The sequence below is a fragment of the Maylandia zebra genome, linkage group LG14, assembly GCF_041146795.1.
Source record: "Maylandia zebra isolate NMK-2024a linkage group LG14, Mzebra_GT3a, whole genome shotgun sequence".
Taxonomy (NCBI): Eukaryota; Metazoa; Chordata; class Actinopteri; order Cichliformes; family Cichlidae; genus Maylandia; species Maylandia zebra.
Genome location: NC_135180.1, coordinates 28,603,918 through 28,622,333, shown reverse-complemented (window position 1 = coordinate 28,622,333; position 18,416 = coordinate 28,603,918). Strand labels below are relative to the sequence as shown.

General features: G+C 38.9%; 1 protein-coding gene across 3 annotated transcripts in view; it reads left to right on the top strand.

The window, feature by feature from the left end:
- Positions 1–18,416, top strand: part of pitpnm3 (PITPNM family member 3) — a 162,033-nt gene that overhangs the window by 108,581 nt on the left and 35,036 nt on the right. For all 3 annotated transcript variants that reach the window (XM_023152912.3, XM_004558176.5, XM_023152911.3), the window contains exons 4-8: positions 2,120–2,190; positions 2,333–2,553; positions 13,492–13,681; positions 15,652–15,774; positions 16,280–16,461. In XM_023152912.3, the coding sequence (XP_023008680.1) occupies positions 2,120–2,190; positions 2,333–2,553; positions 13,492–13,681; positions 15,652–15,774; positions 16,280–16,461 (787 nt within the window). The remainder of the gene's footprint in view (positions 1–2,119; positions 2,191–2,332; positions 2,554–13,491; positions 13,682–15,651; positions 15,775–16,279; positions 16,462–18,416) is intronic.

Sequence of the window (18,416 nt, the reverse complement as noted above, 5' to 3'; positions counted from 1 at the left end):
GGACATCAAAAATCTAAACTGCTTTGGATGTCACTGCAACATTTCCTTTTCCCCAAGCCAAATTAATCTTATGTCACTCATTCAGCCACAGTGATATTATTCTGCGAACATATAATGAAACCTATTTCAGCTTTCCGCTTTTTGGTACTGCTCCAATTTCTCCAGGTTTCACTCAAGATTTTCATTTCTCGCACACTGTTCCAAGTGATTCTGTTAGTGTGTCTATGGTCAGATTTTTCGAGTGGTTTCACCTTAAGATGTCTTCAGGTTTTATTTGCTGAACGTGAGTGTAGAGCTTTTTGTGAGTCATTACTCTTAAAGTTTTTCCATCATTTCTCTCAAGCGAACCAAAACAGGTTTAAACCAGAAGATTTCTGGTCTGCGTCTCTCAAGCATAATTGTTATGGTTTGTAGGTTTTTGGGTTATTTTGAGTTTTCTGGCTGTTTCTGAGAATTTTTTGTCTGCTTTTCATTTTTACCTCTCATTGTCCTTGATTAGTTTTTTGCTGGTTCTTGTATCCCAGGTATTTCCACTCCCCCAATTAGTCCTTGTTGTGTTTATAGCATCAGTTTTCCTGGTGTCTGGCTCTCTGGTAATATCCCCTCCTCTGTATTTGTGATTGTATTTGTTGAGAATTTAAAATGTATGTTCTGGACTTTTTGTACTATTTGTGATTACTTCTTTCTGTGTAATAAAAGTTTGGTTTTGGTTTATTCATGTCAGTTTGTGAGTCACTCCCTTGCCATAGGACCAAATGCCAGGCCAAATGTTTGACCTGGCAGAGTTTCATTCTGGATCCCCTTCTTGACACAGCCTCAATTTGTGTCTCCGTCCGGACTTCAACCAGCTTTCACAGTAATATGTTAAATAGTTCCATTAATTAAATGGTGTTCATAATTTTATTAAGACACATGCATGTCTTGAAAACAAAACAGTTTTTCAAAGCTTAAAATGATGGATTTAAATAAAGACAAAAGCTGTTGAGAATTGTGTCGGTAGCTTTATGTGCTTGTTTGACATGCTAATGGTGCTAATGGTTGGGGAAACTGAAAAGTCAACAGTTAATTCTTATTTTAATTATTTTGTGCAGACAATAAAGCAAGAAAGTTCTCGGTTTGAATCCAGACTGTTCTTCACTCTTCACCTGTTGTTATATCAGTGGCCTCATGTTTGACACATTAATGAATAATCAAAAAGTAGATACAGCCATCATCTTGTCAAGCAGCTGAGGTTTTGTATTTGCTGTCAATTTCCACAACATTTTGCTCTTCGGCAGTGTTTGCACGCTAAAATATTTCAAGGTTTTTGGAAGAACTTTTCTACCCTACTTTCCTATTTCAGTAAAAAAACCCAAAAAACTTACTCCATTGATTTCCTGTTACTTTGTGACTAAAATAGTGCAGTATGCTAAGTCCCCTGTGTGTGCTGATCTGTTCTAGACAAGCAGGCAGTTGGAGGCAAGCTGTGGGCTGGGAACTGGGTAGAAGGAAGCCGACGGTGCATGAGTCTGTGAGCCTCCCATGACAGTCAGTCCCAGACGAGGGGGCCAAATAAACAACGAGCGAGTGAGCGAGCAGAGCACAGAGCTGGGCCTTAAGCCGGGAGAGAGAAAATAGAGAGACAGGAGAGAGCTCAGGAATAGGATGACACAGCATGCAGAGGCTTCCGGAGAGGGTAATGAGTTTGGCCAGGTTCCAAAGAAATGCTGCACCTTCAAAAGGGAGGGAGAGATACTGGTGGATATTAAAAAAACAAAACACAAACTGTGCCCTCATCTTTCTTTCTGCGTCTCACGTGATGCTTTGCTGTAGATGCTGCCACAGAAAAAACTACTGTTTGCTGTTTGGTACTGATCTCTGAATCTCATGCTTGTTTTATTTGAGCCTCAGGGCATATTGAACCACTGCACAGTTTGAAGTCGAAATAGAGAGAGATGAAGAGGCTTTCGTAATGTTGACCATATTCACTAATCAATATCCATTTATGCTTTTGTTATTAGTGTGTCTGGCTGAAGTATCTCCTGCCGTGACCCATTCTTTCCTTTTCTCTGTCTCTCTTCCTTCCTTCGTTCTCCCTTGCTGCTACTTCCTGCCCCTATACTTTACTCATGCAATACAGAGGGTCTGTACCAGCTGGGAGGCCCACGCTGTGCCCCTCAGAGCAGCATTGAAGGAGTGGACGATACAGAGGTAGGACCATTACAAAACAGCCTCTGTTCACTAGTAGCCAATAACATGGAGGAGTACTCATCCCTTTCACAAAATGTTGCCCTTATTTTTTCTCTCCCTTTCACTCCCTTGTTTAACGTGTCCCTTTTCAACACCCTTGCAGAGAAAATGTAAGACCCATGTGCTAATACTTGTGGTGCATGGGGGAAACATCTTGGACACAGCGGGCGGAGATCCCAGCACAAAAGCTGGCGATGTGGCCACGTTGGCCTCGGTGCTCGACAAGGTTACGCGGGCGCATTTCCAAGCTGCTGCCGAACACGTGATGATCAAGCTGGTGCCATGTCCAGCTGTATGTGCTGAAGCCTTCTCTCTGGTGTCCAAGTAAGTGCTGATGCTAAACCACACGCCCTCATGTACTCTTGACATTTTAAAGTGTTGCATACCTGGATAAAATCCAGATGATTTAATTCTCTTTCATTCATATTTAGCCACACAGGTGACAGATCAATGGCAAAACATAACTGGAGAAGGGCACAGAGGCATGGTGAATAGTTTGATAAATGTGAAAATGGTGTGAATCATGTGCTGTGGCCTTCACCGCTTCCAGATCTACCGAAAATTAAAGACTGAGGAAAAGAAATATGCCAAAATATTAGCTCAAGTCAAGTATCAAATGAGGAGATATTTTTGGAAAGAGTGATGTTCGCCCGTGCAGCGAATTTCACAACTGAATGAGAATAAAAGCTGTATTTCACGCTCCGTGTGACCCAGACCTTGCTAAGGCACTTTTAAGAACTCCTAGGGTTATCCCTTTCAGTGAACCAGAATTTTTCAGTTGCCAGTACAATTTCTTGTCGGAAATTAATTATGTGGAAACACAGCCTTTCACACTTTAAATAGAATAATGTGCCTTCTGCTGCTTGGATGGGAGGACAACATGAACTAGTGGCCTCAGGCAGCTCTGATAAACACCTTAGTGTGATATGAAGTATCTAAAATGATATGAAGTTAAGTAGAATGGATGAACACTGTGGGAAAAGTGACACCAGATTTTATAATCAGCTATTTTGTTGATTCTGTCGCTGCAGACGGTAAATCAATGACAACTCTGTAAAAGGTCCTGTGCTTGTCAGTGCATTAGGCATTAGAATGAGTTGGAACTCCTTTAAAATTTACATTTCAAAAGTAAAATTAGTATAAATATTAGCAGATAGTCAGTTTATTTAGTTTTGTCTTCTTGCTTCACCCACAAGTTTCCTGAACAGCTGATATTGGGTCACATGTTTAATATCACTACACACCCATACCCTAGTGAATGAATGAAAGATGTCACTGACACACTAATAAACCAAAGTTCCTCATATCAATGATATAGCAACTCCTTAAGGTACCGAAAACTAAGTATAAACTTAAAGGTGATCGTGCTTTTGCTGTAGCTGCTCCAAAGTTGTGGAATGATCTGCCCTTGCATGTTAGGCAGGCCTCTTCTCTCTCTGAATTTAAAAGTCTTCTTAAAACATATTTATTCGCTGAAGCCTTTGGCATTGATTAGAGGGGTTGACTCAATTTGTTTTAACATGTTTCAATTTATTGTATCTATTTATTTTATTGTATCTCATTTTAATTTTCTTTACGTATGCTATTAACATGTACAGCACTTTGTGAAACTCTGGTTTTATGTTAAAGTGCTTTAGAAATAAAGTTGGTATGGTATGGTATGGTATGGTATATGTAACTTGAAGAAAAGTTAATGCTAATGCTATTGCATTAACTTTCTTTCTTTCACATGCGTAAACATTTGGATGGACTATGAGTGAGACATGAACACTCATGGTCCACTTTCCATATTTAAAAAATGAATGACAGCTAACATGGCTTACTCTCACAACCTGCCCAAGTTTACACACGGGAGTTAAGTGTGTTGGAGAGAGTTAGGAGTCTGTGATTTCACTTGTCAGCTGATGAATAAGTCAATGATTATGAGGCATGACGCTGAGCAGTTTCATGCTGTCACATTGTAATTTGTTGCCCGTAGTAAGCTGCATTCCAGCTCGGTTCTTTAGACAAGGAAAACAAAGGGAAAAAGCCAAGTGCTCCATAAGGTAATTGTCCTGTTTCTGTAGCTTTTTATCTTAATTTCTTCCTATTTTGATTGAAAGCTTCAATTACAATGAAGGAGCAATTAATTCTGTATTTTTGAAGAAGATGCTTGAAGAATGTGCATGTCTGCAGGAATTAATGCCCAGTGCTGCTCAGGTGGTGAAGGTCAGCCACACTTCTGTCTTAATTAGCATGCTCAGGGCATTTCTCAGGCCCCATAAGCATGTGATCATGTGGAAAATATAACCCCTAAACTTTTTAAATGTTGCTTCTAATTGTTAAAGCTCCCCTTTAATAGTAGAGGTGTCTTCTTAGTGGATAAAATTAATGCTTAAATGACTTCATACAGTTTCCTCTAAGGCCTCTCCAAGCAATGATCTGTTTGGTTAATTAGCTACTGTTACTTTGCATTCAGGTTTCAGTTTCAAGGGGGCGGGGTTAATTGTAGACATTGTTATATTAACATGGTAATGAACAGATGTTAGCAGATGACTCTTTCTTTATGATATATTAAACATCTCCATAAACACTCACAGCTCTTATTCCTTGCAATTGAAATTGATGGAAAGCTGCTGGATGGTGTTTAGGAGATATAGGCGGCAAAAGCATGACTTTCTCCTTCCTTAGTCTGAACTGCTGACTTTTCAGACGGCTGCTTAAGCGTAACTAATAATTTCATTTTACATTTAATGTCACATGTCCCAGTGGTCAACAGTTTTGCCTCTGACAGCGTCACTTTGTTTTCACGGCTCCCCAATTATATGCCGAGGATATTTTTTGTTTGACTTGTCACTAATCACCGTGGCTGAAAGAATGTGTTTAGCAGTCAAGTCGAGGCTTCTGTTTGGCGTTGTGATTGATGCTAGCTGGAGAGAGGTACAGACTGGAAGCAAGACAAGTGTAAAGAGATTTGAGTTGTGTAGCTGCTCAGCAGCTTGACGTCTGCTTTGCTTTCACCACATCCAGAGATAAAATATTCATGACAACAGTTTCCCATTGCAGTAGAGCGGAACTGAGTTATATGGCTGCGTGTCTTGATTGTCTGTAATTGAAAGCGTGTGGACACACAGGCACGCATGAAATTTTGCTTAAAAAACAATTCTTATTGCAACAGTGTGTCAACCAAAGCTGTTTTGCTGGGAGATAAATAAATGATTAAATAAAATTAAGAGATGGAGAAATGTATAACTAAAGAAACAATTTACGCACACATACCAATACATTTAGGATTATTCATGTGTCATACATTTATTCTCTGTTATTTTATTGTTTATTATTGTTATTGTCTCTGTTATGATCAAAGTTTAATTGACGATGAGTACCACGTTTGTGACTATCATCATTCTTTGTTAACTCAGGCTTTTTTGATTCAGAGACTGTGCTCACTCACGTAATTGTGAGCGTGAGACACATCGTTCGACTTTTCTGCATAAAACTTAAGAATTAAGGGCTTGCTCCATTCAGATGCATCATCTGAAGAACCGGTGATAGAGCTCTCTAAAGATCTAGAAAAATAACAGTAAAATCCGATGCTGCTGCTGCAAAATAATACAAGATAGTAATACTCCTAAAAAAAATCTTTAACCTTTTGATTAGATCATTACAAGTGCAGGTGAAATAAATAGTTATTATACTTATTTTCTGCTCGGTGTGCTGCTGTTTGTTTCTAACATGAGAGATTAAGACTGCAGACACACAAACATTAAAGGTTACTCAGTGTGTTCATTTCCAACTTTGTCTCACGTGTGAAAATCTTTAGTTTGCTGTCAGATCAAAGTAAAATTTATCCTGTTGATCCAACAGCTTGCAAATTAGGAAGGAGTATTAGTGCCACATTAAGAAAAATAAATGTTTTGAGAATAAATTTGAAGTTTCAAGATTAAAATCGTAATTCAGTTTTGAGAAAAAAGTCAAAATATGGAGATTACAGTTGTTGTTTCAGGACAAACTGCCACGGTTGCTGGACCCTCTGAGTTAGTGAAATCGTACTTCAGAATCGGTTTTGAAAGGATGCTTGTGGTCAGGCAGAAAAACACAAATGCAGGCGAGTGGATTATCACAAAAGGGAATGGCTTGAAATGGACAGATGAAAGGTTATCAATGGTGATATCCTGGTGCAATACAGATATGTATGTCTTATCACAAGGTGGCTGATCAGTTTGTTTCACCAACTCATTTAAACACGGTTTTGTAAAGGGTAGAGCAGCCATGGCAGTTTGTTGTGAAACAGTAACGGCAATCTTCACATCTCAAAATACATTTTCGACTTTGAAACTTCAAATTTATTCTCAAAATGATCAACAATATTCTTTTCCCCTAATGTGCCCCTAATATTCCGTCGCAGCAAATGTTTTTGTAGTTTCTAATTTGTGCTCTAGCTGCTTTTCCAGCAGTATGAAAAAAGAAGGCTCAGCAGCAGATTTAAAAAGACAAACATAAAAATGTATCCACTTACTGGGTCACCAGCTGAATACATGGAAATTCCAGAGACAATGTAAAACACACAGTATGTGCTGCTGAAACCGAAGCAGGGAATCTACGTCACACTTTATTTATTGCGAATCCTACTGTTAATAAACTAAAAAAAAGGTTCCAGCCCATTTCAAACAGAAACTCTGAACATCACCTGTTTTGGACTAGGTTATGTATTGAGTTACCATGGTGATCCAGCCAGGTGAAACTCTGGCTTTTAAGGTCTACATGGCTCACTAAGCCAGTGATCTTGCTTTGTAGTACACCCTGCTGCTCTCGCTGTCATGGGGAGAGAAGACACTGAGAAACTACACTTTTTGCGTCAAAGTTCATGTATTTGTATAGTGAGAAAAGATTAGCTTTTCTTCTTTATTCGTCAGTACCTGTAGTACCTTACAGGATTAGATTGGACAAATATATTGCTATTGATATAAATAATAATAGTAATTCCCTACTTTTATGTACATTTCAATTTATTCATTCATTCACTGTTAAACTGTTTTATAGGTTAACCTGTTTTTACCATAACACATGTCAGTATGACTAATACACACTAAATGCTAAATACATATTGTAGCTGACAAAAAACAACTTGTCAGTCCTTTAATGTAGGCAAACCAGATACTGAAACATACATCTGCAGTGGTTTATCTGAATCTTTTTTACAATTGCCTGATAGCAGTTTGAAGTTGATATGTATTTCTGATCTGCAGTGAAAATATATAAAACTTTATTTTGGGCAGATGGCTCTAGGTCTTTAATATACTCTCACAATATGTGTGGTCAGTAGGGATTAATGGATGCCTACAAACATGAAGGCACATCACTCAGTCAACTGCACTTTTGTCATTTAACAGTGTTTTCTCTAATGATAGTGCTGAACTTGTGGGTGTTTGGAGTCTCATTTATTTGGATGCCAATATAAACATCTTAGGAATAAGCCACACAGAAAGGAATTACTGCAGTGTGGGTAATTTGTTCTCATTCTGGGTAACAGCTTGGCTGAAAATCACACCACGGAGTGGAGGTGGCAAAACCTCTTAGCGCCTCAAAGAGAAACTTTCACATAAACAAACAAACCTTGGACTCCGTTTGGTAGTTCCTTGTGTACCATATAAGGTTCCCATAGAGAATAAACATGTTTTTCAGTTTTCTTGTTGCTGTGTGTACAAGAGCTACTGTGTCCCACAAGGCTCAGAGCAGTTATTATTAGCTCCACTGTACTAATGAACATACCTTGGAGTGCTGACGAGGAGCAGAGCGTCACAGAAACACATGCGTAATCCATAAACACAGTTGGAAAAAAAACATCCCACACGGAACGAGTTGGGAAAGCTCTCTGAACGTATATTACAGCACCATGGCACATCCAATTAACAGCAGCAACACAAATGCTCCCAAATTGATTTCCTCTGCAGCCTCAATTTAAATAGAAGCATCTCAGATTTTAAAATCTGAGCAGCAGGAGAGTAAAATATAATGTATTCAGTGCCACTGTACACCCATCAGTGTTCAGGCCAAACGAGGGCAGCTGCAAGGATTTTGACTTGTTCGTCTCCAGGGAGAATGACCTCTGTTTGGTGGGTAGAAGCTCATTATTCTGGCCATTGGTGACTGAGGACATGCCAATACTCTTTCCATGCCCCCTCTCTTTAATTAATAAGGCTCAGCAGAGTGCTGCTGCTGTTCATGTTAATGGCGTAAATGCTATGCAGTGCTAAGCCAGGCATTAAGAAATTGGGAGAGCAATTAGGCAGGAAATCTGAGTGACTTCAGAGTTTTTCAGTTTGCCGTTATGTGGCGAGAAGCGACAGGTTTGAAGGGCAGCATAACAAAGTCTGTCTCAAGGTTATGCTGTGTGCGATGAGGCTGGGTCGAGATTTAATTGGCTTACTTGGCTTTATCGTCTCTGCGCTTTGTTCGTGGAGCTCTTCATCATCGCATCATCACATTACTATGAACTGTCGAGGAAGACTTCAGTACGTATAGCAGGGTATTGTAAGTGGCACTAAGTAACTTAACATGGCAATTACAGGCAAATGAAAAACCCTCTCTCACTTCGAATGTAAAGGATAACCTTACAGCTGATATGATATGATGTTACCCATTTAAAAAAATGCTTCCTGTTATGGGAGTCTTCAGAGTCATGCGCTTTCATTACATGCAGATATTACGTATATATTCGTATATTCTTAGCTGACATTTTTTGAACGTGAGCTCGGAGATTTGAACGAGGTAAATGCCACTGCTCGTGAGTGCATGACTCATGAATTTAAATAATGATGGAAGAAACGTCACAGCGACATGAGGCACGCTCGTCTGTCAGTCAGGGAGATGCTGGTGCGTCTCTTTTGAGGAGCAAAAAGCCTCCCAAGTGGTACATTTGAATTATCAGCCATCTCATTGCTGTTTGATTGATGCCAAGTTCATCATTCCTGTGGTCTGCTATATTACATTAGGCTCTTAATTAGGAGTCTACATCCACCACGATACTGAGCTGTAAAATCCAGAACCAAAGAACCAGAAGTGTCAGTTTTGCTCTCAAAATTATTCGCCTAATATCACAGCTCTGTTTTTATTGATCACCAACATCGGAAAGGAAATCAAATCATTTTTATGATTAATTAGAGCCAATAAATACAGATCGGATTTGGATGGTCTGATAGCAAAACCCTGTTCCAAAGCACATGTTTGTCTTAAAAAAGATTGTAGTAATTGCTTGACATTAATTAGAAGAATGGATGTTGTGCAGAGAATAACCTGCAGCCTTCAAGGATGTTTTTATAAAATAGAGAAGAGTCTGGTTCATGCGCATACAAACAAATCCTATTTGTGCACTCTTTCTAATGTAAAACAGTGGCTGTTCCATGGTATTAATACTAACAAGCGCTTGCATAATCAAGTAATTATACAACACAAATAATGAGTGTCTCACCTGACATTTGTGGAGCAGTGCAGCAGGTGTAAAACCTCTGTTCCTGTCGTGTGACTTGTGAAACCTCTTCAGAGGTAGAGTTGTGTTTGGAATATTAATCGCAGGTTTTTTTTGCATTTCTCCAAAAGCAAGTGTGTTTTGTGAGTGTATGAGAGGAACATCTGTTAACACGACTTTAATAAGATCAGGGCCCTACAAGGCTTCGACCAAACCCACAGTGGTACTTAGCTGGGATGTTGGGAATTCTTTTCTCTCACCTCCAAAGCTCAATAAACAAGCAGTGGATAAACAATTTATGTTGATTCAATTTATGAGGTGAACTAATGTTTTTTTTTTTTAGCTCTTCTTCTACTTCTTCTGTTTTTGCACAACAAGCCTTGCTCCTGAGTAATATCCTGACATTTCTGTGCTGCAGTTGCCTGAACTGAATATTTCACAGCGGCCGCTGTAGAGGGAGTGACACTGTTGTTATGCGGATAGCTGCACCGTTCCAGCAACAGCGAATACATTACAAAGGATTTCTTTCTTTTTTTCCCCCTCTGTCATTCTCTCTCTTTTCTCTCTCTCTCTCTTTTTTTTACAATCTGCATGAAAGCAGCTTGAGGTGTTGAAACACTCTCAGAAAGCTGCCCTAAGAGCAGAGTTCATACACTGCAGGGTGAATAGTCTTAGAAGATCTGCTGTCAGTTACACATCAGAGTGGAAAAGTGCTATTAGCAAAACTTCTGGAAACATAACAGGTGAAACACACAAGCACTGATTTAGTTCTATAACTTAGAATTGTAAGAAAGAAAACCCCTGACAACTCCAGTCACTTTCCTTCACACAGCACTGTCACATTTTTCTGTACATCTACTCAGCAATATTGTTGTTGGGCATGAATTTGGAAGATGTGTAGTGTTTTGTGGAACTCTTTAAAATCTGACAAACTACTCTTCTTTGAGTTATAATATATATAAGTTCAAACATGGCAATTATATTGTGTGAACTGTTAGCAGTCATAGTTTGCAGACATTTCAATGTGTGTGGCAACTCTGGTCAGTTGCTGAATATCAGGCAGGAAGATACACTTCTTTTCTGGTTTCATCTTCTACTCACCGATTAGATGTTTTCAACTTTTCATGAAAAACAAGAACTTCCATTTTTATCGAAATGCATTGAATTTTTAATTTGTTTACCTTGTGCATCTAAATAAGAGCACGCCAGAGTTCTCAATAACAATAAAAGCTGTATGCATATTTTGTCATGTAGCTAGGAGGAGTAGGAGTTAAGCTAAGAAACAAATCTGGTTTACTACATATACAAATATACTGGTTTTATTTGATTTAAATATTCTTAGTTTGCAACACATAATTCCCCCGATCCATCACAGAGGTGATTCTGAAGTCATTGTTGTTCCTCTCATATTCCTCTTTTTTTCTCAGCTGTGCCTACTCGATATTTAATGTGAACTTAAAATGACTTAATGTGAACTTGACTTGCCAAATAAGGAGAAAGGGCTCAACAGGGGGCATTTCAACACCAATCAGGGGCACATCTGTGGTTTTTCTTGTGAAACTCTTGTGTTGTGTGCATTTTCTATGCGGCTTTATGAGCAAAGAATGAAGGGATTTTTGCAACAAGCAAACCAATTTACCGACAAAGTTTCTCTTTTAAAATCAAGCTGAATAAGTGTGCTTGATGTGACAATGAGAATTGTGGAGGTGGCTTTATCCACTGTATATGTGACTGGCTGACAGCTGAATGCTGTGTTGCTGGAAGCCCAGGACTTACATGGATTGCTCTTGCTGCAGATACACGCACCCAACACTTTATTAGGAACAGCTTCCTAGTACTGGATTATACTTCCTTTTGTCTTCAGATCTGCTGTAAGTCTTTGTGACAGATTCAATGAGGTACTGGAAACAGTCCTCAGGGATTTTGGTCCATATTGACATGATGCTGCAGATTTGTCAGCTGCACATCCAATAGATAGGTGGATAGGTGGATTGAGATCGGTTTACTATATACATATCATATTCATATGATATATATATCATATTCAAGGAAGCAGTTTGATATTATTAGAGGGTTTTTTTTTTTTTATCATGGTGCATTATCCTGCTGGAAGAAGCCACCAGAACATGGACATACCTTTGTTGTAGTGGTTATGTGAGTTACTTTTTCTGTCCCATTAGCTCAAACCAGTGTGGCCATTCTCCTCTGACCTCTGTCATCAAAAAGGTATTTTTTCCTGCCAATTACTGAGTATTTTCTCTTTTTTGGATCTCTTTAAACCCTGGAGATGGTTGTGCAAGAAAATCCCAGTCCATCATCAGTTTCTGAAATACTCTGTCGAGCCTGTCTGGCACCAGAAACCATGCCATGTTTAACGTCACTTAAATAATATTTCAACATCCTGATGTACAGTTTGAACTGCATATCAGAATTCACCCATTCAGTCCATAATACCATACACAAATCCAGCCTACTATGTGTGTTCATTTTTGATTAATTGTCCAAAAACTGCACAATAACTAAATTTCTCTATATAAATCTTAAATAAAATAGTTAAGTAAGCTAGTGTAACTGTTAACACGTGAAAGATCCCTGGTTTCAAACTGGGCATGGTTGTAGAAGGACATCTGGTGTAAAAGTCTGCCAAATAAAATATGCAGACATCATGGGAGCGTAAAGCTAAATATATCACAGATGTGTGTCAAAGCTTGTAAAAAACTGTTTACCGATTTACAGGACCGAAAATCTGTAGTGGCTGGATTAAACAGTGATAACATTATAATTGATACCCGTATCTCAGTAGAGCAATTGCATGTACCCAAAAACTGTTGTCAAAAATGTAATGAAAACTTAAAAAGAAAAAAAAAACACAACTTAAACTTCTGTGAATTATCAGTGGTTGCTGATGGAATTTCAGCCTTGGTGTGGCATTGGTGGTTCTTTCTGTAATCAGAGCAGCTGATGGATGGTGGCAGAAGTGCAGCTCAAGGAGACAGTGCAGGGCAATGCCATCTTTTACTGTTTCCCCACGCTGTCACAAAAAGTGTTCCGTCTGATCTGTGTGCACGCATGCACGCTCAGTAAAAATGCACACTCTGCTCTCATTGCTGTAGCTGCTTGTTTACATAATTTTTATTTCTAGAGATTCTTCTACCTCTCACCTTGCCTGCCTACACAAACACATAACCACACACAAATGCATTTATGCCTACACAAGCTTTGTGGAAAAACCTGGGCTAAATTCAGATATCGTGTGCCATGAATGGATGTGGAATAATCACATAACACTGGAGGAACTTTTCTTGATGATGCTTTGATTTTAGACATCGTTAACTTCTTTGTTTTTTAATCTTTTTTGTTCATTTATTTTTACATGACAAGGAGATAAGCACAGCTGTTATAAGAAGCATCTTCATCCAATCCCTACAGTGTATATAAATTATTTGTATACCCTCTCCTATATCTATAGTCCAGATAAGACAAAACTAAGTTGTGTTCAAGCTATCAAAAATCAGCTAGGCTGTCCTTGAGGCCCGTCATGAAGTAGAAACAAACAGTGACAAATAGAAGACAGGTCACTGAGCTCCAAAAGACTTCATCAGTCTTGATTTTTTTTCAGGCCTCCCCCAAACATCAAAACCTCAGAAAAAAAAGTGGTTCTCTACATTAAAAAATCCATTGCGCCGGTGTTTTACGAAGTGGTAAAAAAAACCTTTTAAGGTATGAAATAATTATGAAATCTTCCTTCTTGCTCTTCATCCATCTATTCCTCTTTAAACTCTTCCCTCCTGTCCTCCTACCATCACCCCCTCCAGTCTCAACCCGTACAGCTATGATGAGAGCTGTGTGTCCAGCAGCGTAGACCACCTGCCTCTTGCTGCCCTTCCCCTCCTCGCCATTGTCTCTCCACGCTACCAGGATGCTGTGGCGACCATCATTGACCGGGCCAACCAAGTCTATCGCAGTTTCCTGCAGTCAGAAGACGGTCAAGGGTTCAGCGGTCAGGTCTGTAGTGCCTTCTTCTATTTAGAAAAGCGTTGAGAGGCGAGGGGAACTGCTACTCTCTTGTCTCTCATCATTTAGTAATGGGCTTTAGGCCATTTAATGGAAGTCAATGGAGCAAAGATTGCTTTTGAGTGGGCTTTCTAATGTGTGGAAACTGTGGGTGCTCAGACCCTCAGAGAGCACCAGATCTTGAATGTTTATTGGACCACATTTCCTCTTTTAGTTCTACATAACAACTTACAAGGCTCTTAGTCATGGGCTGTATTTCATAATGGGGAAATAATCTGTGAGAATGCTGTTCACAGTGGACCTGAATTCACACACTGGATTTGAGCCCTTAAATGCCAAATATGTGAACTATTTTAAATGTAGTTACAATTCGGTTCTTCAAGCACTATATGGTAAAAAATTGAAAATGCTCAGGACTTTATGGTGCATGACAAATAGTAAATACATGTAGCTAATGGGCAATGCCATCTACATTAACAGTCAGTATCCTCAAAACAGTGCAAGGACCATTATGATAAAGATAGTGATGTCAGTGCCTGTTAATCTTTGATTTGTGTGTGTGTGTCAATACTGTATGCTGTATGCTTGTTGATGTTGTGTTTAAGCTCATAATTTATTCTACTCCTGCTTTATGTCTAAAACTGCCCGGCATCCTTTCTCAGCATTTTCTCTCCTAGTAATTATTATTGTTGTAATTACCAAGTTCCAACACTGCATATTTTTAACATCATTAGACTGATGCGAAAATAAAATAATATAAATTGATGTGTTCAGTTTAATTCTGCAGACTAATTGCAATGTCTTCAACTCCAAAAGACACTGAAAACAAGCATTGGTAAAACTGATGTATTCAGTGATACAGAAGGAAAGTGCAAGGATATTTGTGTGACAAGTATTACTGCTTGCTGCTGAGCCAGATGCTACTTTTGTAGTCACAGAATTGCCTAAATACTGGTTAATTGACAAGAAAAAAAAGACGTATTACCTAAACTCACACAAAAAACAAAACAAAAAGAAAAACAAATTCAAAGTGTGTCCAGATTTTTGACTGGGAGTACATAAACTAACCAATTTGCTGACAAAAGGACTTCATGGCAGCCCGATTAGCAAAAACCTATTTATTGGCAGACAGATCCTAAAATACAAGACCAAAGGCAGACTAACAGAAACTGAATTCAAAAAATAATACAGAGAGATGCAAACAAACCCTAAGATAATAATGGAGGAGGATAAGCCTACATGTACATATGAGGTAATCAGAGAACAGGAAACAGGAGGGCGATGAGAGTCAGGCAAGCTTAATCTAGACAGTGAAGCAAGTGAGGTTGTGAACTCAAAACAAGACACAACTAACCAGAGACAACTATGCAAGAAAGTAAAGCAGGAAATGAAAGACTAGCAGAACTGAAACAAACTAATGTAACTGGAGACATTCTAGTTGTCCAAATTCCCAATATACCTGAGTGAGAATTATAACTTGGAGGGGCCTCTAATTATTGCATAAACTGTATCTTTGAGAATGCTTTTCTTGGAAATGTTTTCTCCATAAAAAATATTTGGGCAATGCAATACCCAAGGGAAATTGAGGAGTTGCTCACAGAAGTGAAACAGCTGCAGAATAATGCTGTACAGCAACTTTTTTAAATTTTTATTTTATTAGCTTTTACCTGCTATTTTTTATCATAACAACATTTATTATTGCTGTCCACTGATAAATGTACTACATAATTACAAAACACTAAAATTCCTTGCATACTAACTTTTACTAATGGCATACTGTGGCAGTTATTTTGTGGTACCTACAATATTCTGTTTGCATACAATAAGAAACTAAGACAAAGTCAGCGTCATGCCCTCTAGTTCCAGTAACATATGTTGTTTTCTAAATTCATTGCTCCAGTTCTACTATCACTGAGTGAATCTCATGTAGTGGGTCTCTATATCATATATTTTCTGTGCAGGTTTGCCTGATGGGCGACTGTGTGGGTGGTGTTCTGTGCTTTGACGCCTTGTGCTTCAGCAACCACCAGAGGCCTGGCAGCCCCAACAACAGCAGCAGGAACAATAGCACTGAGAGCCTGAAGGTAGGGACACAGACACTGATGATGCAGAGGGAAGACTATTACCGTCTAATGAAACAAAACACTTTCTGGACATGTATGATAATAAACATCAAAATTACATACCTGTGTTTTCCTGGGCCTTCGTCATACATTTGGGTCACAATTTGTACTCCATGCTGGATTTCAAGGAGATCTGAATATTCCTGAGGACTAGAGTTCCTGCAGTGTACATGTAACATATTCATCATGACATTTGTGCCGAACTGCCATCCTGAAGCAGCTTGTTATTTCCCTGTTCTACGCCTTGCATGATCCCAGCCTTGTACTCCCTCCCTCCTCTCAGCCCTATTTTTCCATTAAGATCCCCTCACATCTAATAGACTCACTCTTGCAGACAGTTTTCTCCTCCTCCATTTAACTGTTCACCTGGGAAAACAGATCAAGTCCCATCATGTTATGTGTAATTTCTGGGGTGTAACCACTGTCGTGACTTGAGGTCTTATAGTAGGTTGCATGTTTTTCTCAGGATAACTCAGGCCTGCTGGGGGAGTCCAGCTCGGGTTTGAGCTCTAGCAAGAGGCTGAGCAAAAGCAACATTGACATCTCCGCTCCCAACGAAGGCCAGGGCGGCCCACCACTCAGCCGTAAACAGAGCGACTCTTATGATGGAGACACCTCGTCCACTGGCCAGCACAGCTTTTTCTCCAGGTGAAACAGGATAAAAGAACTTAACCCACAACTAAAGAAATTAAGTGTCTTTAATAAAGTGAAACCAAGTGTTTTTTTAAGATAGTATCTATTAGTATTAGATTGTGGGTAATGTTGAAAATGGACAGGCCCTTTTTGACTTGCTGTTTTCTTTTGCATCATTTTTTCTATCCATTAGCCATTTAATCCCTAGTTTTCTTTATTTGTTTTCATAACATTCATCAATATTGTGATATTAAAAATAATACACCATAAAAGATAATTTTATTCATTGTTCAACATCTGTATCTGCTGGGCAGCCATTGTTGATCAGCAATGTTACAGCTTTATATGATGAACCAGATGTTGTGTGCTGGCCCTCTTCCAGGTTTGTCTGGAATACTTTGCCCTGTGTCATCCCTGTTCTGTATCAATATTTACAGCTTGACTGCACATCCTCTCTACCTGTCTATAGTCTGCTGGACTATAAATAGCCTGTTTGTACCTCTGCCAGCCAGTTTGTGATGGAGACTGAGAACTGCGGGTGAATATGACTGGGGCCTGAAGGGGGAACGACTGCCATGTTGACTTAGTTCAAGCAACCAGTGTTCCCATTGCATATCACATGCTCTACTAGGCTTACACCATTAAGCAGACACACTGAAAATAGGATCAACAATTCTGATGGCTAAAGAACCAAATGGGACAGGCAAAAAAAAAGAAAAAAAAAGAAAAAAAAAAGAAAATAGGATCTCATCAATTCACAGTTATGCCACATAGTTCACATCAATGCCCCTTCTCACTTTTTGCTTCTACACTCCTGATTAAGCTCCTCGCCTGGGTCTGCCTTTTTTTCCCCTACAGTCACCATGAGGGCTTATTAAATCTCCTCTTGCATGAACATTATTCCTCAATTGAGAATTGCCCTTTTGATGGCTCTCACCCTGTAGTTTGCAATATTCCAGACTAAAAATTGCCCTTGAGATAATGCACAAATGATCACGACATTTCTCACGTGGAAATCCAGGAGGGTGTGCTATGCTTACCATTCATTTTACCATAGATGTATCTGTTTGTTTGGATCAGTTTCAATGATATGTAGACAGACACAATTTCCAACAAAAAAGCACCAAAACACATTGTTAACATATGTAAATCTTATTTATTCAAACTACTCAGAAAAAGATGAGATTATGTGAAGATTGCTTGGAGAATGGCTGGCTAGCCCATCACAGAATCAGAGGTGCTTTAGCTTGATGTGGAGGCATCAGTGTCAGATCTGTTTAGTACAGTAATGACACAGCATGCGTTCATTACTCATTAGGTCTCATAAAATGTCAACCATTCACACAAAAACACCACCACAAATGTGATGTGTGTCAGATTTATCTTAAAAAAAATAATGGGACAGCCACTAAACAACAAAAACAATGTTTCACTTCCTATAAAAACAGGGCCAAATAACACTCATTGAGCTATAGCACACTCCAGCATCTTATGGACAGCAGAAATAAATTTAACATGAAAATGTATTTAAACAATATATATTCAGTGTTTTAGTCATCCAAATCCCAAGGGTACCTCTACTGTGTAAACAATTCTCAATGAATCACACACAAACAAGAGTGCTTTCTTTTAATTTTCAGGAATTATTTTCTGTAGCAATGAATTTTCTTGCAAACAAAGACAAAGTGAAGATGTGGATGTGGTGTAGTTCACTAATGTGTGTGCAGAAATGTTAGAAATTCGCACAAAACGTTTCAATGAATTTGCACGTTTCATCTTTAGGCCCACTGATCATTGAAATCTCTTTGCAAACTGCCACACTCCATCTCTTACGTTTGCCTAGAGTTGTAACATGGATTCAATTCAATTCAGTTTTATTTATACAGCACCACATCACAACAACAATCGCCTCAAGGCGCTTTATATTGTAAGGCCGACCTTACGATAATACATACAGACAAAAACCCAAC